Source organism: Grampus griseus, assembly GCF_964374135.1.
Source record: "Grampus griseus genome assembly, chromosome: 9".
NCBI lineage: Eukaryota > Metazoa > Chordata > Mammalia > Artiodactyla > Delphinidae > Grampus > Grampus griseus.
The window spans coordinates 68,704,039-68,725,609 of record NC_139003.1 but is presented as its reverse complement, the minus strand read 5'-3'; the positions used below and the strand labels follow the sequence as shown (position 1 = coordinate 68,725,609).

General features: G+C 37.9%; 1 protein-coding gene across 3 annotated transcripts in view; it reads left to right on the top strand.

The window, feature by feature from the left end:
* Positions 1 to 21,571, top strand: part of CRPPA (CDP-L-ribitol pyrophosphorylase A) — a gene marked incomplete at its 5' end in the record, with an annotated part of 305,540 nt that overhangs the window by 24,436 nt on the left and 259,533 nt on the right. For all 3 annotated transcript variants that reach the window (XM_082662257.1, XM_082662256.1, XM_082662255.1), the window contains one exon: positions 8,533 to 8,682. In XM_082662257.1, coding sequence (XP_082518383.1) covers positions 8,533 to 8,682 — 150 coding nt within the window. The remainder of the gene's footprint in view (positions 1 to 8,532; positions 8,683 to 21,571) is intronic.

Below are 21,571 nucleotides of genomic sequence, written 5' to 3'. Positions count from 1 at the left end.
GATAAAGAGCTATCCACTGGATTTAGCAATGTGAGGGTCATTGTGAGCTTGAAAAATTTATTTTGTGGAGTTGTGGAGATGAAATCCTAATAAAAGTAGACTACAGAGCACACGGGAGGAGAGAAAAATTACAGATAAGGAATAGTATAGTATGGACAATTGTTTGAAAGAGTCTTATTTTAAACTGATACTAACTGGCAGATGTATGATCAATGGAAGACTGACTTAATGATGGGAGATGTCACAAAATCCATGTACTCTAATGGAGACAGTTCACTAAAAGAATACAAACTTGAGGCAGGACAGAAGACTATTGCTATAGAGACCTACATGAGAAGGAATGGATGCCAGTAAGTATGTGGAGATGTTGGATCTTAGAAAAGAGGTGGAAATTTTTTGTAGTTCTTAGAATGTTTTGCACTTACTGAGTATATTTAAATATATTGCACTTTTGTTAAATATATTCCTAAGGATTCTTTTTGAAGTTACTATAAAGGAATTACTTTTGGATTGTTCCTTGCAGATATATAGAAATACAGTTAACTTTTATATATTAATCTTGTCCTCTGCATTCTTACTAAACTAGTTTATTAGTTCTAATAGTATTTTTAGTGGATTCATTAGAATTATCTGTGTATAAGATTGTGTCATCTGCAAGTGAAGATAGTTTACTTTTCTTGGATGCCTTTATTAGATGTTCCTGCATAACTGCCCTGACGAGAACTTCCAGTACTTTTCTTAAAAGTGGCAACAGTGGACGTCCTTGTTCCTGATGTTGAAGGGAAAACATTAAGTCATCACACCATTAAGTATGATGTCAGCTGTGGATTTTTTTTGTAGATGCCCTTGATCAGATTGAGCAAGTTCTCTTCTGTTAGTTTGTTGCATGCTTTTTTCATGAAGTGTTGGATATTGTCAGATAATTTTTCTGAGTCTATTGAGATGTTCATGTATTTCTGTTATTTATTCTATTAATATGGTGTATTACATTGATTTTTTTCCGGAATGTTAAATTAATTTTGCTTTCTTGGGATAAATCCCACTTGGTCATGGTGCACAATACTACTTACGTGTTGCCAAATTTGGTTTGTTATCTTGAAGATTTTTGTGTTTATATCTTTCAGAGTATTGATCTGTATTTTGGCTTTTTGTGATGTCTCTGGTTTTGGTAATATTGGTCTTAAAGAGTGAGTTGGGAAGTGTTCCCTCCTATTTTTTTTGAATGGTGTGAGGAACTGGTATTGAAAAAAATACTTTCATTACAATTAACCAGCGAAGCCATCTGGGCCTGGGCTTTTCTTCGTGGGAAATTAAAAAATGCCTAATTTTCTTAAAGGTCTATTCATATTTTCTATCTTTGAATTAGTTTTGGTTGTGTCTTTCTAGAAAAATGTGATTTTATCTGTTACCTAATTTGTTAAAATACGCTTGCAGTTTTCTTTCTCCTTATTTCTATAAGGTTAGTGGAAATGTCACCACTTTCACTCCTGATATTACTTATTTGAGTCTTATAAACCTTTAGCTAAACTAGAAAAAAAACTTTAAACTTTTTCAAAGAACTAACTTTTGGTTTTTCTCTATTCTATTTTCTGCTCTTATGTTTATTATTATGCCTGCATTAGCTTAAGTCTTTCTCTTTTTTCAGTATCTTGAGGTGGAAGGTTAGGGTTTTGATTTTGAAAATGTCCTTTTATATATACACAATTACAGCTACAAATCTCTCTTAGAACTGCTTTAACTGCATTCTCCAGTTACTTTACATTGTGTATGTTACTGATCTCAAAGTATCATTTCCATAGTGATTTCTTCTTGGATTCATTTACTAGTGTGTTGTTCAATTGCTATGTTTTTTTTTGTTTGTTTGTTTTTTGCTTTTTTAAATTTATTTTGGGCTGCGTTTTGGGTCTTCATTGCTGTGCATGGGCTCTCTCTAGTTGAGGCAAGCGGGGGCTACTCTTAGCTGTGGTGTGCGGGCTTCTCATTGCGGTGGCCTCTCTTGTGGTGGAGCACGGGCTCTAGGCATGCGGGCTTCAGTAGTTGTGCCCTGTGGGCTCAGTAGTTGTGGCTCGCAGGCTGTAGAGCGCAGGCTCAGTAGTTGTAGTGCACGGGCCTAGTTGACCCGAGGCATGTGGGATCCTCCCGGACCAGGGCTGGAAACTGTGTCCCTTGCATTGGCAGGCGGTTTCTTTCTTTCTTTTTTTTTTTTGGTGCTACGCGGGCCTCTTACTGTTGTGGCCTCTCTCGTTGCGGAGCACAGGCTCCGGACGCGCAGGCTCAGCGGCCATGGCTCACGGGCCCAGCTGCTCCGCGGCATGTGGGATCTTCCCGGACTGGGGCACGAACCTGTGTCCCCTGCATCGGCAGGCGGACTCTCAACCACTGCGCCACCAGGGAAGCCCCTGGCAGTCGGTTTCTTAACCACTGCACCATCAGGGAAGCCCAATTGCTATGCTCTTTTTTTTTTTTTTTTTTGCGATACGCGGGCCTCACTGTTGTGGCCTCTCCTGTTGCGGAGCGCAGGCTCAGCGGCCATGGCTCATGGGCCCAGCCGCTCCGCGGCATGTGGAATCTTCCCAGACCAGGGCACGAACCTGTGTCCCCTGCATTGGCAAGCAGACTCTCAACCACTGCGCCACCAGGGAAGCCCCAATTGCTATGTTCTTAATTCTCATATTTCTTTTTGTTTCTCTAAAACATTTTTTGAGGTATAATTGACATACAACATACTGGATTCAGGTGTACAACATGTTTCAACATTTGTATACATTGAGAAATTACCACAATAAGACTGTATCTGTCACCATACATAGTTACAGAATTTCTTCTGAAGAGACTTAAGATCTATTCTCTCAGCAACTTCCAAATATGCAATATAGTATTAAGTATATTACATCCCCATGATGTATTTCATAACTGGAAATTTGTACCTTTTAACTTCCTTCACACATTTTCTCCATGTCCCCCATCAAGCTGTTCTCTGTATCTATGAGCTATTTCTGTCTTTTGTTTAAGTTCCAGGTAAGTGGGATCATACAGTATTTGTCTTTCTGATTAATTTCACTTAGCATAATGCCCGTGAGGTCTTCACATGTCCTGAAGATGGCCATTTAGGTTTCCATGTTTTGGCTGTTGTAAATAATGCCGCAGTGAATATGGAGGTGGGTATCTTTGAGTTCGTGCTTTTGTTTGCTTCAGATAAATAACCAGAAGTAGAATCTCTGCGTCATTTTGTAGCTCTATCTTTAACTTTCTGAGGAGCCTCCATACCGTTATCCATAGTGGCTGCACCACTGTTTTCTAATTTCACTCTTAAGATCAGAGAACATACTTAGTATGACTTTAATCCTTTAAAATTTATTGTGTCTTGTTTTATGGCCAAACATATGGTCTGATCTGGAGAACTCTCCATGTGTACTTGAGGAGAACATAGACTTTTGTTGGTGGAGTATTCAATAGATATGTTAGATATAGTTGGTTTATAGTGCTTTTCAAGTCTTATTTCCATGGTCATCTTCTGCCTAGTTGTTCTACTCATTATTGAAAGTGGGGTGTTGATATCTCCAACTGCTGGATTATTTATTTCTCCTTTAAATCCTACCAATTTTTGCTTCATGTATTTGGGGATCTGTTAGATAAATTTTTATATCTTGTTGAATTGACCTTTTTTAAATTTTAAGATGGGTTTATCTTTAACATTTTTGGATTTTTTATGGTATAGCTACTCCAGCTTTCTCACAGGTTGCTGTTAGTTTGATATGTATCCTTTTTCATCCTTCTGTATTCAGTATATTTGGATCTTTTAGCTTTCGCGTTTTTACTATGATGTGTCTGGATATGAATTTCTTTGTGTGTATTCTGCTTTGAGTATACTGAGCTCCCTGAGTGTGCAGATTGCTTTTCTTGGGAAATTTTCAGTCATAATTTTTTGAATATTTTTTCTGCTCCTTTCTTGCCTTCATTTTCCCTCTGGTACTCCTATTACAAAAATGTCTGTAATGATGTCCTACATTTCTCTGTGAATCTGTTCATTTTTCTTGGTGTAATCTGTTGATCTGACTTTAAGTTCAGTTATTCTCCTGTTCAAACCTACTGTTGAACCCCTCTAGTGAATTTTTCATTTTAGCTATTTTGCAATTCTAAAATTGCTACTCAGTTTTTAAAAATAGGTATTCCTAATATTGATAATACTAATGGTCATCATACTTTATTTCTTTATGCATGATATCCTTTCTTTCTTTGAACATATTTATAATACCTAATTTGAAGGCTTACCTGATAAGTGTGACACTTGGGCCCTCTCACAGGCAGATTCTGTTGCCTGCTTTTTTTTTTTTTTTTTTTTCCTTTGTATAGATCACACCTTCCTGTTTGGATGCATGTCTTTACATTTTTTGGTTGTTGTTGAAAAATGCATATTTTGGATAATGTATTTTGTCAGTTCCAGTTGCCTCCTACCTACCCTAGGCTTATTATTTTCTTGGCTACTAAAATAGACCAGCAAAGTCACAGTCTTATTCCTGTACAGGGCAAAACCTCTAAAGTCACTTCAGAGGGTGCAGTTCTAGACAAGTGTTGAGTCACCACGGAATGACAGTCGTTTTAGCAGGGTTCGCTTCATCTGTATTTCCCCGATCTCCGTTATACTGTCTGCCTTTGACGCCCAACTGATAAGCTCCATTCATTGCCTGCTGACTGCTCTTTTTTCGGAACAATGCCCAATACATAAAGTACCCTACAGTTTGATCCAAGTAAATTCTGGTCCCTTAGCCAGGGGTAGTTTGTAAAGCTGGTATTGGAGGTTTGCTCTGATTCTGGGGGTGGGTGGGTGGGTGATTCTTGTTAGCTGTCTCTTGTTCTGGTTGTCTCTGGTAAACTAGCTTCCCTATGGTTCAGCTTTTTGCTCTCATGAAGCTCTCACCTTCCTCTTAATTGCTTACCATGATCTCCGTTTCTTTTGAGAGCGTACTTACCCTTAAACTTCCTCACACTTCCAATTAAGCAAGTTCCCTTGGGGAGAGCTTAGTAGCTGTCTCTTCTTAGAGGCTGTCTTTCTCCCTGTGAAAAATCACCATGCCACTGCTTTGGAGCTATAGTTGGGCATGTTGTTTGAGTGACACCACTACTTCGTGAGCAGGGTGCTGCCTGGAGACATTAGACTCATCTTCTTTTTGCCTCTCCTGGCACAGAACCTCTGCCCTGTGTGTGATGGGGCCAAGCGTGATCGGGGCCCCAGTATTCCCTACCTACCATGCCTGGGGTGGGTCTTGCACTCTATTGGGTGGAGGCTATGTGGGTGAAGGGAGTCTACAACCTCTTGGCCATACTTGCTGGTAACTGAGCCTTTGTGACATGGAATTGAGTGGGATGGGAAATGCTGGCACTCTGCCCCTCCCACTGGGAGCTGGTGGGAGAGGGAACTCTTTCTTTTTGGCCATACCTACTCTGAGTGGAACTTAAGTCACATTGAGCTGGGTGTTGTGGAATGAAGGAAGAAAAACAGATGACGGTTCCAGTACCACAGACTCTGTTCTTTCCAAGGTTTAAGAGAGATTCTTAAATGTTAATTTATTGAATGCCCTTAGGACAATTTTCAAAGGCTTTAAATGGTTGTTTTTTAAAAAATGCTTTTCTCTAGTTGCAGAGAGTCTGCACAGCTCTTCATGGAGACATTTTGTATGTCTCATGTTCTTCTAAATTTTTATGTCATTGTCTGGCATAGAATTAACCATAAGTAGTTAGTTAATTATAAGTAATAGAACTATATTTTTTTCCTTAAAAAGCACTATGACGTATGTGCATGTGTGTTCCTTTCCTGTCTTCTAACCTCTGCTGATAGGTGCTAGGCTTGACAAGTCAGGCTTGCTCTTTTTTTTTTTAATTGGAGTATAGTTGATTTACAATGTTGAGTTAGTTTCAGGTGTACACCAAAGTGAATCAGTTATACATATACATATATCCACTCTTTTTTAGATTCTTTTCCCATATCGGCCATTACAGAGTACTGAGTATTGAGTAGAGTTCCCTGTGCTCTACAGTAGGTCCTTACTAGTTATCTATTTTATATACAGTAGTGTGTATATGTTAATCCCAACCTCCCAATTTATCCCTCCCCCCGGTAACCATAGGTTTGTTTTCTACATCTGTAACTCTATTTCTGTTTTGTAGATAAGTTCACTTGTACCCTTATTTTTAGATTCCACATATAAGTGATACCATCTGATATTTGTCTTTCTCTGTCTGACTTAACTTCACTCAGTATGACAATCTCTAGGTCCATCCATGTTGCTGCAAATGGCATTATTTCATTCTTTGTTATGGCTGAGTAATATTCCATTGTATATATGTGCCACATCTTATTTATCCATTCCTCTGTTGATGGACATTTAGGTTGCTTCCATGTTCTGGCTATTGTAAATAGTGCTACAATGAACATTGGGGTGCATGTATCTTTTTGAATTATGGTTTTCTCTGGATATATGCCCAGGAGTGGGATTGCTGGATCCCCTAATCAATGACAGACGAGGCAAGGAGATACAATGGAGAAAAGACAGTCTCTTCAATAAGTGGTGCTGGGAAAACTGGACAGCTACATGTAAAAGAATGAAATTTGAACACTCCTTAACACCATACACAAAAATAAACTCAAAATGGATTAAAGACCTAAATGTAAGGCCAGCAACTGTAAAACTTTTTGAGGAAAACATAGGCAGAACACTCTATGACCTAAATCACAGCAAGATCCTTTTTGACTCACCCCCTAGAGAAATGGAAATAAAAACAAAAATAAACAAATGGGACCTAATGAAATTTAAAAGCTTTTGCACAGCAAAGGAAACCATAAAAAAGACGAAAAGACAACCTTTAGAATGGGAGAAAATATTTGCAAGTGAAGCAACTGACAAAGGATTAATCTCCAAAATATACAACTCATGCAGCTCAATATTAAAAAATCAAATAGACATTTCTCCAAAAAACATACAGGTGGCCAAAAGGCACATGAAAAATGCTCAACATTACTAATCATTAGAGAAATGCAAATAAAAACTATAATGAGGTATCACCTGGTATCACACTGGTCAGAGTGGCCATCATCAAAAAATCTACAAACAGGGCTTCCCTGGTGGCGCAGTGGTTGAGAGTCCACCTGCCAATGCAGGGGACACGGGTTCGTGCCCCGGTCCGGGAAGATCCCACATGCCGCGGAGCGGCTAGGCCCGTGAGCCATGGCCGCTGAGCCTGCGTGTCCGGAGCCTCTGCTCCGCAACGGGAGAGGCCGCAACAGTGAGAGGCCCGCGTACCCCCCCCCCCAAAAAAAAGAAAAAGAAACCTACAAACAATAATGCTGGAGTGGGTGCGGAGAAAAGGGAACCCTCCTGCACTGTTGGTGGGAATGTAAACTGGTATAGCCACTATGGAGAACAGTATGGGGGTTCCTTAAACAACTAAAACTAGAACTACCATACGGGCTTGCTCTTTATCTACCTTTCACCTACTTGGACTTTACTCCTTCCCTATCACCCCTGGCTGTCTCTTCACTTTTGCTATTATGCCTAGGCTCCAAATCTCTGCTTGAGATACTGGAAATGGCCACACAATTTGTACAGCCTGCTTGGCTCTCACATTAGCTTTGATTTTCAGCCAGTCCCTTGGCTTTTGTAAACTAGTGTATGGACTGTCCTTCTCAGATGTTGGTCTCCGTGAGACCAAATTTGTTCTTAGGTATTAATGTTATATGCTGCAATTACATGAAAGATAGGACATATTATAGTCAATATAAGACAGCTGGGTTTAGGCCTACCCTAGGAAGTTTAAGGCTACTTCACCAAGGTAGCTGTCTGGTAATGACCTTCAAGACTATATTACAGTGAAACTTATTAAAGGTAAAGGGAAAAGCTGTCAGATAAGGTGTCTTTTTAAAGATTAGATGCATCTATTAATGAGACAGAGCTTTCATAGGAGCAATTGAAATCAATGGATATTAGCCTCATGGAGCGTTGCATCGATGCTATATTTGAATGGAGCTGTTTTTTTGCAGGAGTTAGAGCAAGACATATATTCATTGTCACTTGGCTGGTGGCTGAGCTCATTTTGGGGATCTTAGGGAATATGTCTTGTTCCTTAATGATGTAATGTGTACATTAAATACTTGAAGGCACACTAACAAGTAAATATTCACGTATAATCCGTTTCAGTTCTTTGACAGTAGTCTCCTTCCCATCTTCAGGGAATACTCAGTTGTATCTTAGCATCCTTTTTTCGTATTTGACTTCAGTGGCCTGTGATGAAGAGGATTTTGGATCCATAATGAAACATTATTTCTGTCTCTAATATATGGAACTGTAGTGGTATGAGATTGGTTTTTGACTGGAAATGATTTGATTTATGAACGAAATTAAGACTTGTTTAAGTATGTTCTTGAGGTAGCTTGTTGAAGGTGTAAGATCTGTTTCAAAACAAAGATACCGAGTTCAGAATTTGACTTTCAGATATTCTGAAATAACTGTGTCATTTGCCTCTCTGTTTATCCTTTAGGCTGCAGGAGCAATCCGACCTCTTGTATCTACTGTCATCAGTCCATCTGTAGATGGCTGCTTAGACCACTCACTGGAACGTGCGAGACACAGGGCAAGTGAAATGCCACAGGCCTTTCTATTTGACGTGATCTATGAAGCATATCAGCAGGTAAGAATCTTCGCTTTTTGACAATCTGCTGTGTTGAGGGTCTCTAAGAACCACCCCCATATTTGGAGATTAGCTAGAAGAACTCAAGGAACTGAGTACATAGTTGGACTCAAGGCTAAAATTGATTAGAGTGACGTTGGATGATAAGAGAAAAAGACCCAGGCAGAGTCTGGAGGAATCCATGTGTAATCTTCCTCATGATCTCTCTCCTTCAGTGTCGCACAAAGGTACACCTTCCGTCCAGCAGTGAGAAGGCAGCAGTTTGGGTGTGATGTTTCTTTTCAGGGAAGCCCATTAGAGATTTGATGTCTAAGGTATTGTGTTGGTCACATAGATACTCTCTGCCTTGCACAAAAACTTCAGACTCCCAGGAGAAAAGCCGGTGTTCAACATAAAGCATATTGTAAACCATATTGTTTATGTGAACATCTAGGCACAGTGAGCCACTCTTACCAGTTAACTGTTCACTGGAAACACTCCAAGAGCCAAGTTCCCAGACACTGGCCGAGGGCCCACCTGGTGAGCAGGTCTACTGCTCAGGCCTGCAATCTCAGGCCTAATGTAGTAAACATTTTGCACAGCTGTATAGATATTTTGTTAAAATTTTAATGGTAAGTGATTTCAAAATATCAAATCATTCATGTTTAGATTATACTGGATTGTCTTTGTTTTCATGTTTTGGAAACATTTTTGTACCTGTAAATTTTACTGCTATTCATTTCTGTGTTTATTTATTAAACAGTTATTAAATATCAGGTAAAGTGCTTGTCAGAAACTTCCCAATGAAATAAGATCACTTACAACAACTAAGGCAGTGCTTGGCTGATGTTAGACAATCAGTAAATAGAGAAAGATGGACTTTAAAGAATATGAGATAATGGTAACATAAATATTGACATTTTATAATAAAAGAATACTGCATTTTGGGTAGAAAGTTAATCACAATGAATCAATCTTGACTATCAGTTACTGTTTTAAAGATTGAGAATGTAAATCGTAATCAGTTTTCATGGTATGAATAGTCGTCAGTGGTTTGTTTTGTTTTCTTAAAACTCGTTATACAGAAATTTACCTGTATTTGATCATTAATCAAATATTACCCTATCGATAATCCTATAAAGCCTAAATCTTTCTAATATTTTTTAAGATTAATGAAAGAATTTGTTCATCTTTATATAAGCTTTACATTAAGAAGAATGATAGCTCTGTCTTAGAAAATTTAATATAACCTTATGGTCCTCACACTAGAGTAGCATGTTTCAACGGTTTTTAGTAGAGAACTAAGCCCTAATACACTGAGGCAATAGTTGTCAAATTATGGTTCCCAGACCAGCAGCATAAGCATGTTTTGGAACTTGTTAAAATGCAAATTCTGCGCCTCCACCTCAGACTTAGTTACTTAGAAACTCTGGGAATAAGACCCATCCATTTGTGTCTTAACGAGCAAGCTGGCCACGTGATCCTGACTGACACTGAATTTTGGGAACCAACACCCTAAGGTATCCGTTGTATGTGATAAATTCTCTTCTGTTGTGTTCTTGGGAGAATAAGAACGTAGTCACACAAAAATAACTGTTCTGTGGTTCAGATGAGGAATTCTCAAGCCATTTTGGAGGTTTTGATACAAGTTCTTATGAGAATTATTTTTGATCATAAAGGCGTTCATAAGGAAATTTGTGTAAAAGATGTCTCTCATGTATATGATTTGTGTATATATATGTTTGCTTTTAACGAATAGAGAAGAGTAAGATATGACAGAGTTCCAAGGGTGGGAAGTTGTTCTCTATAGAGTGGTCAGAAGTACTCTGTGAAAAGGTAAAGTTTAAACCAACGTCGGGAAGTAATTGAGGCGATAAGTCATGCAGGTAACTGACAGAACGTTATTTTACGCACAAGGACGCAGAATCTAAGAAGGTGGAGCAAGGCTGGAAGAGAATGACATCATGGGGGGAAGTAGGAGGTGTACCTGGGTCCAGTATCTTGTTGAGCCTTAAAGGCAATGTTATGGGCTTTAGATTTTACACTGAATGAGAAGGGAAGACTTTGGATGGTGCTGTGTGAAACCTCACTTCTCTGGGGTCACCTGTCAGTTGTGGGGATGGTACCTTACAGAAGGGAAAGAAGTAAGCTATAGTGATGATCAAGGCAAAGATGATGACAATTAGGGCAATTTGGATAGTAGAGTATTTGGTGTGAAGTGTTTGTTCTGAATATATTTAAAAATAAAATGAGGATAAGCCAATTGGTCTCGTATGGGATATCAGAATGGGAAGAATCATGGGTCCAAGAATTTGCTCTGAATAACTAGAATGTAGTTGCCCCCTTTTTTTCTTTTTTATTTATTTTTTTTGGAGTATAGTTGCTTTAAAATGTTGTTTCTACTGTACAGCAAAATGAATCAGCTATAAGTATACATATATCCCGTCTTTTTTGGATTTTCTTCCCATTTAGGTCACCACAGAGCATTAAGTAGAGTTCCCTATGCTATACAGTAGGTACTTATTAGTTATCTATTTTATACATAGTATCAATAGTGTATGTATGTCAATTCCAATCTCCCAATTGCAGTTGCCCTTTATTGGGATGGAGAATGCGAGAGGAAGAAATGGTTTTGTGTGATCAGATCAAAAGTTTGGTTCTGAAAGACTAAGTTTGAGATTTCCTTTAGACATACTCAACTGTATCCCTTAACCTTTTTGACTATATGGAACTAGAATTCTGTGGAAAGATCCAGATAATGATAGGCACTTGAGAATTGCCATCATGCAAGGCATTTAATGCCTTGGAGTTAACTGACCTAACTAGAAAAACAGGTACAGAGAAAGTAAGAGCTACAAAGGCTGAACCCTGGGGCAAAGATTGAGTTTGTGAAGATGTATTAGTTTCCTATTACTGTTGAAACAAATTACCACAGACTTACAGAATTAAAAAAAAATACTTTAAAATTCTAGAGATCAGAAATCTAAAATCAAGGTGGTAGGGCTGTGTTTCTTGAGACTACAGGGGAGACTATCTCCTTGACTGTTCCAGTTTCTAGAGGCCACCTGCATTCCTTGGCTTCTGGCCTATCCCTCATACCATTACAAGCTCTTGATTTCAATGTCACATCTAATCCTAGTGATGACATCAGACCCATCTAGATAGTCCCAGTTAATCTCCCCATCTCAAAATCTCTAATCTTATCTTCAAAGTCCCTTTGCCATCTAAACGACTTATTCAGATTCTGGGCATTAGGACATGGATATCTTGGGAAGGGGCATTATTCAGAAGAGGAGTGGCCAAAGAGTAAGAGGGTAATGTCCCAGAAGCCTAGTGAAGGAAGGGGCTCAGGAGTGATTGAGCAGTTGTTAAATGCTGCATAGTGGTTTAAAAAAAGGATCGAGAACTGACCATAATAAGCCTTAGCAGTGTGAGATCGCCAGTGTCGGGGTGGTGGTGGTGTTAGTTATGGAAACCTGGTTGCAATTGATTGACTAGAGAATAGGAGTGCCGCTTTTTATAGGAACTTCCATGCATATGGAGCAGAAAAATGGGGTGGCCGAAGGGGGTTCTAAACTGAGAAATTTTTTATTAAGGTGGATGGCATGACAACATATTGATAAAATGATGGAGTGATTTAGTAGAAAGGAAAAGACTGACACTGTATTGAGAGGGGATGGACAGTTCATCCACAGGGATAGGAGGAAAGGCCATATTTGGGTACAGATGTAGATTAGTAGATGTAGTGGGAAGATTTGTTGGAGTTTGTTGTCTGATTTTTATTAGTGATGCGGGGTGCAGATCATCAGCTGAGACACAGGGAGGGGGGAGGTATCTAGGCTTTAGGATAGAAAAGGATACCTCTAGTCCATAGTAAATACTGACGTGTATTGTTAAATTCTTACACTTAAGTTAAAAATACACAAAATCATCCCAAAGAAAAAATCTATCTATTTTCCAGGGCTATTTTCTGGACATTTATGGGAAACTGAAATATTTGATCAAAAAAACTGCAAAACCATCAAATGGGTCAATCACTAATGTGGCCTTGAAATGTGGACTTGACATGTGAACTTTTTATATTTTATCAAGGTGTAACTTTGCTTTGTGGTACTCACGTAGAAAATACATAATAGTGTTGATCATTTACTGAGTTGAGCAGAAATCGGGCAGTTGTAAGTAAGTTCATATGAGATTGTATTATACATAGAAGAAACACATCTTAATCTGATCCAAAGCCATATGGCCTGACCAAAAAGGTGGGTTTTTCTTGTTTTCTTTTTGTTGTTGTTTTTCCCGAGTTTGAGGTTATGGATGACTTCTCCTCATCAAATTGGGTGCTGGGCAGTTATAGATGTCAAGCTGCAGTTCTGTCTATGAATCTGCTGGATTGTTTCCCCCACCATTTCTTGTCTCATGTCATTCATCCTCTTGTTCTGTGTGCTCTAGTTATGCTTACTTTATTTTCTCAAATATAAGTTTGGTCCTTTCTGGAACTTTACTTCCTATCTTGCTGTATATCCTTTAGATAGTAAGTAAATTATCATTTAGGGAAGCCTTTACTGTCCACCCCCACCCCCACTAGGTTAGTCTAACCCACTACACATTTTCCTAGTGTCCTGTTTTTTCTGCCCAGCATCAAAATTAGAATGGAATGATTACTTGGGAAATCACTTACGAAATGTCCAGCTCCCCTGCTAGACCATGAGCCCTGTGAAAGTAGGCACGGTACCTGTCTTAGCAACTTGCCTGATATTTTATTAGTACCGAGTGCGTATTTGTTCAATGGATGAGCATCGAAGTGTATGCATATAAATATGAAAAATATCCAATGTACTGCTTCTTTTGGGCCACTTTTTCAAGATATTAACACTGTTTCCACTCTGCATTTAGGTCCCTATGCAAATGTCACCTTCTCAGAGAAGCTTTCCACTGATAACTTATATATAAAAATGTTCTCTGTCATGTATTGCTTAATTCTGCTTTTAGTTTCATTAGATATCACTAATGTGTTTTTGGTAGATTTTTCTCTTTCCTGCATGACCGCTCCATTAGAGCAGGAATTTTATCTTATTTGTAGCACCTGGAAGAGTTCATGGCTTACATGATGTTCTTAACATTTTCAACTGTAAGAATTTTATCCATACGTGGGTATATGTAGATACATGTTTATGTGTTAACACTTAGGTCAGTTATTATGTAAAAAACTTTGCATGGGGTAATATGTTATGTACATACTGAAATTTTTTTCTAAAACCTTCAAGAAATTCATCTGAGAAATTAGAAGTATAGGCAAACATTTGTGTATAAAGCTAGTGATTTGCAGCATTTTTGTAAATGTGAGAAATTCTATTCGGCCTCTATTTCTAGAGATTAGTTTTGAATGAATGTAAAGAGCCACTTAATGAATGGATAAAGAAGATGTGGCACATATATACAATGGAATGTTACTCAGCCATTAAAAGAAATGAAATTGAGTTATTTGTAGTGAGGTGGATGGACCTAGAATCTGTCATACAGAGTGAAGTAAGTCAGAAAGAGAAAAACAAATACTGTATGCTAATATATATATATGGAATCTAAGAAATAAAAAAAAAAGTCATGAAGAACCTAGGGGTAAGACGGGAATAAAGACACAGAGCTACTAGCGCATGGACTTGAGGATATGGGGAGGGGGAAGGGTAAGCTGTGACAAAGTGAGAGAGTGGCATGGACATATATACACTACCAAAGGTAAAATAGATAGCTAGTGGGAAGCAGCCGCATAGTACAGGGAGATCAGCTGGGTGGTTTGTGACCGCCTGGAGGGGTGGGATAAGGAGGGTGGGAGGGAGTGAGATGCAGGAGGGAAGATATATGGGGACATATGTGTATGTGTAGCTGATTCACTTTGTTGTAGGGCGGAGGCTGGCGCACCATTGTAGAGCAGTTATACTCCGATAAAGATGTTAAAAAAAAAAAAAAAAGAGTCACTTAAAGTTGTTTTGGGGGAATCTTTATGGAGCATGAAAATGCTCATGATATTAATATAACTCGTTATGTTAACTATATATAATATGTATTTATGGTTACATGTACACATGTGTGTGTATGAGTACACATACAAAACAGAAAAACTAGTTGGATATGTGAATACTGACATGTGACTGGGTTGATAGTAATTGAAGTCATTAAAAATCTGCAGATGTGATACACATTTAAAATATATAAATACTTCAGTATTTGGTTTTGATTGGTTTTGAACTTTTGCACGTACTTGCTTTTGTTGCTTAAAAACGATTTGAAAAACTTTCATTCCTTGAATTTTTAATGACACATTAAGCAGCTGCTAAAGGAAAAGATGGCTAAATTAAAGAGTAACAAATTCAGTAGTGAAATTACTCAGTCTATAGAAACATGAGGAAAACACCAGATTGGTCCAGAGGATTCTTATTGAGTATTCAAATACATAATCATGTTCTGTACTGTTTTAGAAAAATTTTGTACAAAAGCTTTTTAAATTACATGAATCAATTTCTTGAGGAAAATTGGTATGATGGGCACAGATGGTATTCTAAACTTTATTGAGACCTGGCCTCATTTCTAACAAGTTTTTAAGTTCTCAATGAGAATTTCAGAAGATAACTTGTTAAATTTTCATGAAAATGCACATGCCTGGAAGACAGAGCAGGACTCAGCCAGTGACAGAATTGTTCTCTTCAGTGTTAATGATGTACCTTTTGGTTTGATATACTAGACTTCACTGCAGAGATTAATACGTAGGAGTTAAATTTTCTCAATCTCCATTAAGAGTATTTTAATGAAACTGGCTGTTTAACCTGAAAGGGGAAAAACACCTTTCAAAAACATGCCTAAAACAGCCCTTGGATTCTTAAAGATTCCTGTCACTGAAGTCTCTAGATCCAAGAATACAATTATAAAATTAAAGGAATATAATAGGAATTTCCTTTTGTCCTACGTACCCTGCTCACACCCCACATGCATTAGAATAAAATAGGACTTGTATCTTGTACTGAGTGCTAACACGTTGGGCTTTAAATGCCAAGTTAACAAGAAACCAGTCAAAAGCATTGAACTTTATGAAGTCTTTCCTTTATATCCACAAGCATTACAGTTCTCGGAGGTTTTATTGCTGTTTTTACAGAGTGTACTTGCCCATTCCTTCTGCCTCCCTCTCTGTTTAGTTAGGCCTGGATTGAATTTGGAGGTGATGAGGAAGAGCCTCAGGATAGAGTTTCAGAAGAAACCTCACATCACATGGGGTTTTGAAAAGGAGAAGTAGGAAAGAGAGGAGGGCAGTAATCATTTTTATAAATGAAGAATTGAGAAAGGGATAGAAATGAAAAGATATGTAGTGGGATGAGTAAGTGAAAGATGGAAGAAACTGTGAAGAAAATGAGTGAAAACCAAATGAGGGCTCTTATGGTAAAGCTTTGAGTTGGAAATGAGCGACTTGTTGAATTAGTGGAAGTATCTGCAAAACACTATTTTTGCCCCTCAAATGTCAGGCACAAACTATGGTAGCAAGTTGCACATCTCATAAATAAAACCATGATCTATAGATTTATACTTTGAGAAAATAAATTCACAACTTGATAGTATGTTTGAATTTATTAAACACGTCCCAAAGTCATGCTTTTCTCTATTGGTCATATTTCTCAAGATGGTATCCTTCTCTCTTCTACCTTTATTTTTCTTCCAGTTACGCTACTTATATATATTCAGGTAACCAGATGAGTTCTGGTTCTATTTTGGAGAAATTCGAAAGTGCTATAGGAAAAAACGATTCTGTGACAGTGGCTGGGATCTCCTTTGAGAATATTTTTACCTTCAGAAGTTTCTTAACCATAGCCTAGAACAGTACTTTGTCTCTTATTTACTTCATGTATATGGAGAAAACCTTATAAATTATTGCTTCACAAACTTGCTTTTTTTCTGAATCTTCCCTTACATTGATAAGCTTTGATGGTACAGTTTAAAAACTAATCACTTGATTATCTTTTGATACAGCCCTCATCCTTCATGTGGACTTGGGTGGGGGGTGGGGGGAGGATCTCTCTTGATGATGTTCCTCCTGCCATCCTTGTCCATCTTTAATGTTCCACACCACTGATCCCTGCAAATGATCCTTTTAACGTGCAAATCTGTCAGTGTTCATCCACAGCTTTAGGACTTTAGGTTGTCCTCTGTGGTTCATAGGATAAAGTACCAGCTCCTAAGCATGGCATACAGTTACTGTCCATTGCTCAAAACTCCAGTCTACAGACTTCATGACTTAGTTTCCTTACCACATCTTTTATCTGATTATGTCTACTTTGGGTATATACCGTTCCTTTCATGTTTCATTAAAAATAGGCAGACAACAAAAAAACAAATGGACCTAATTAAACTTAAAAGGTTTTGTACAGCAAAAGAAAGCATCGACAGAATGAAAAGACAGTCTACTGAATGGGAGGAAATAATTGCAGATGATATCACTGGTAAAGGGTAAATATCTAAAATATATGAACAGTTCATATAATGTCCAAAATAACCTGCAAAAATGGGCAGAAGACCTGAATACAAATTTTTCCAAAGAAGACATACAGGTGGCCAATGGGCGCGTCAAAAGATGTTCAACATCATTACATTGGAGAAATGTGAATGAAAGCTACAGTAAGATATCACCTCACACTAGTGAGAATGGCTATCATCAAAAATCCCACAAATAACAAATGTTGGTGAGGATGAGAAGAAAGGGAGAACCTTTATACACTGATGGTGGCAATGTAAATTGGTACAACTATTATGGAAAAGAGCATGGAGGTTCCTCAATATACAAAGGATCTAGAGGTTCAACTCCTGGGTATATATCTGAAGAAAACAAAAACATTAATTTGAAGAGCGATATGCACTCCCATGTTCATAGTACCATTACTTAAAATAGTTATGATATAGAAGCAATTGAAGTGTCCAAAAAGTGAATGGATGAAGATGTGGTATATATACACAATGGGATAGTATTCAACCATAAAAAGAATGAAATTTTACCATTTGCAGCAACATGGATTGACTTGGAGGTATTATATTTAGTGAAATAAGTCAGACAACATATGGTATCACTTATTTGTGAAATCTAAGAAGCTAATGAAAACAGCAAAGGAACAGACTCAGAGATATAGAACAAACTAGTGGTTACCAGTGGGGAGGGGGAAGGTAAGAAGGGCAAGATAGGGTAGGGGATTAATAGGTACAACCTACTAGGTATAAAATAAGTTTAAAAAAGTAAAACATCTACTTCACTATCATTTATTGGTCACCTTAATTCCTGGTGATTTTTTCCCCTTTATTTAAACTTTTGAAATCTGTTGCCTTGTACCCTAAAGCGTCTTACCATCAAAGTTTTTAACGTGTATATACAGATACATTACAGTGCAAACTTGTCAGTTCCCTTCCTGTTTTCTTTTGGATCTTACGTGTTTAGAACTGACTTGATGTTCCTTCTTGGTTTATCGTTGGTTACTGCAGTTTATCTGTGCTAGCCACCTCTTTTTTAAAAATTTTATTTTTTCTCTCCGTTTTCCAAGATCTTACTCTTCTGCTTCCTGAAGAACCTCTTCTGTTACATTTAATGCTTTTCTTAGTCAACTTTCATATGTATCTAAATACATGTCTTACTCAGGTGAAGTTTTTTTTTTTACATCTTAATTGGAGTATAATTGCTTTACAGTGGTGTGTTAGTTTCTGCTTTATAACAAAGTGAATCAGCTATACATATACATATGTTCCCATATCTCTTCCCTCTTGCGTCTCCCTCCCTTCCACCCTCCCTATACCACCCCTCTAGGTGGTCACAAAGCACCCAGCTGATTTCCCTGTGCTATGCGGCTGCTTCCCACTAGCTATCTATTTTACCTTTGGTAGTGTATATATGTCCATGCCACTCTCTCACTTTGTCACAGCTTACCCTTCCCCCTCCCCATATCCTCAAGTCCATTCTCTAGTAGGTCTGTGTCTTTATTCCCGTCTTACCCCTAGGGTTTTCATGACATTTTTTTTTCTTAAATTCCATATATATGTGTTAGCATACGGTATTTGTCTTTCTCTTTCTGACTTACTTCACTCTGTATGACAGATTCTAGGTCCATCCACCTCATTACAAATAGCTCAATTTCGTTTCTTTTTATTACTGAATAATATTCCATTGTATATATTGCCACATCTTCTTTATCCATTCATCCGATGATGGACACTTAGGTTGTTTCCATCTCCGGGCTATTGTAAATAGAGCTGCAATGAACATTTAGGTACACGACTCTTTTTGAATTACAGTTTTCTCAGGGTATGTGTCCAATAGTGGGATTGCCAGGTCATATGGTAGTTCTATTTGTAGTTTTTTAAGGAACCTCCATACTGTTCTCCATAGTGGCTGTACCAATTTACATTCCCACCAGCAGTGCAAGAGTGTTCCCTTTTCTCCACAGCCTCTCCAGCATTTATTGTTTCTAGATTTTTTGATGATGGCCATTCTGACCGGTGTGAGATGGTATCTCATTGTAGTTGTGATTTTCATTTCTCTAATGATTAATGACATTGAGCATTCTTTCATGTATTTGTTGGCAGTCTGTATATCTTCTTTGGAGAAATGTCTATTTAGGTCTTCTCCCCATTTTTGGATTGGGTTGTTTGTTTTTTTGTTATTGAGCTGCATGAGCTGCTTGTCAATTTTGGAGATGAATCCTTTGTCAGTTGCTTCATTGAAAATATTTTCACCCATTCTGAGGGCTGTCTTTTGGTCTTGTTTATGGTTTCCTTTGCTGTGCAAAAGCTTTGAAGTTTCATTAGGTCCCATTTGTTTTCTTTTTTATTTCCATTTCTCTAGGAGGTGGGTCAAAAAGGATCTTGCTGTGATTTATGTCATAGAGCGTTCTGCCTATGTTTTCCTTTAAGTGTTTGATAGTTTCTGGCCTTACATTTAGGTCTTTAATCCATTTTGAGCTTATTTTTGTGTATGGTGTTAGGGAGTGATCTAATCTCATACTTTTACATGTAGCTGTCCAGTTTTCCCAGCACCACTTACTGAAGAGGCTGTCCTTTCTCCACTGTACATTCCTGCCTCCTTTATCAAAGATAAGATGACCATATGTGTGTGGGTTTATCTCTGCGCTTTCTCTCCTGTTCCATTGATCTATATTTCTGTTTTTGTGCCAGTACCATACTTTCTTGACTACTGTAGCTTTGTAGTATAGTCTGAAGTCAGGGAGCCTGATTCCTCCAGCGGTGTTTTTCTTTCTCAAGATTGCTTTGGCTATTCGGGTCTTTTGTGTTTCTATACAAATTGTGAAATTTTTTGTTCTAGTTCTGTGAAAAATGCCAGTGGTAGTTTGATAGGGATTGCATTGAATCTGTAGATTGCTTTGGGTAGTAGAGTCATTTTCACAATGTTAATTCTTCCAATCCAAGAGCATGGTATATCTTTCCATCTATTTGTATCATCTTTCATTTCTTTCATCAGTGTCTTATAATTTTCTGCATACAGGTCTTTTGCCTCCTTAGGTAGGTTTATTCCTAGATATTTTATTCTTTTTGTTGCATTGGTAAATGGGAGCGTTTTCTTGATTTCACTTTCAGATTTTTCATCATTAGTGTATAGGAATGCCAGAGATTTCTGTGCATTAATTTTGTATCCTGCTACTTTACCAAATTCATTGATTTAGCTCTAGTAGTTTTCTGGTGGCATGTTTAGGATTCTCTATGTATAGTATCATGTCATCTGCAAACAGCGACAGCTTTACTTCTTCTTCTCTGATTTGGATTCCTTTTATTTCCTTTTCTTCTCTGATTGCTGTGGCTAAAACTTCCAAAACTATGTTGAATGAGAGTGGTGAGAGTGGGCAACCTTGTGTTGTTCCTGATCTTAGTGGAATGGTTTCAGTTTTTCACCATTGAGGACGATGCTGGCTGTGGGTTTGTCATATATGGCCTTTATTATCTTGAGGCAAGTTCCCTCTATGCCTACTTTCTGGAGGGTTTTTATCATAAATGGGTGTTGAATTTTGTCGAAAGCTTTCTCTGCATCTATTGAGATGACCATATGGTTTTTCTCCTTCAGTTTGTTAATATGATTTATCACATTGATAGATTTGCGTATATTGAAGAATCCTTGCATTCCTGGAATCAATCCCACCTGATCATAGTGTATGATCCTTTTAATGTGCTGTTGGATTCTGTTCGCTAGTATTTTGTTGAGGATTTTTGCATCTATGTTCATCAGTGATGTTGGCCTGTAGTTTTCTTTCTTTGTGACATCCTTGTCTGGTTTTGGTATCAGGGTGATGGTGGCCTCATAGAATGAGTTTGGGAGTGTTCCTCCTTCAGCTATATTTTGGAAGAGCTTGAGAAGGATAGGCGTTAGCTCTTCTCTAAATGTTTGATAGAATTTGCCTGTGAAGCCATCTGGTCCTGGGCTTTTGTTTGTTTGAAGATTTTAAATCACAGTTTCAATTTCAGTGCTTGTGATTGGTCTGTTCATATTTTCTATTTCTTCCTGATTCAGTCTTAGCAGGTTGTACATTTCTAAGACTTTGTCCATTTCCTCCAGGTTGTCCATTTTATTGACAAAGAGTTGCTTGTAGTAAGCTCTCATGATCTTTTGTATTTCTGCAGTGTTAGTTGTTACTTCTCCTTTTTCATTTCTAATTCTATTGATTTGAGTCTTCTCCCTTGTTTTCTTGATGAGTCTGGCTAATGGTTTATCAATGTTGTTTATCTTCTCAAAGAACCAGATTTTAGTTTTATTGATCTTTGCTATCGTTTCCTTCATTTCTTTTTCATTTATTTCTGATCTGATTTTTATGATTTCTTTCCTTCTGCTAACTTTGGGGTTTCTTTGTTCTTCTTTCTCCAATTGCTCTAGGTGCAAGATTAGGTT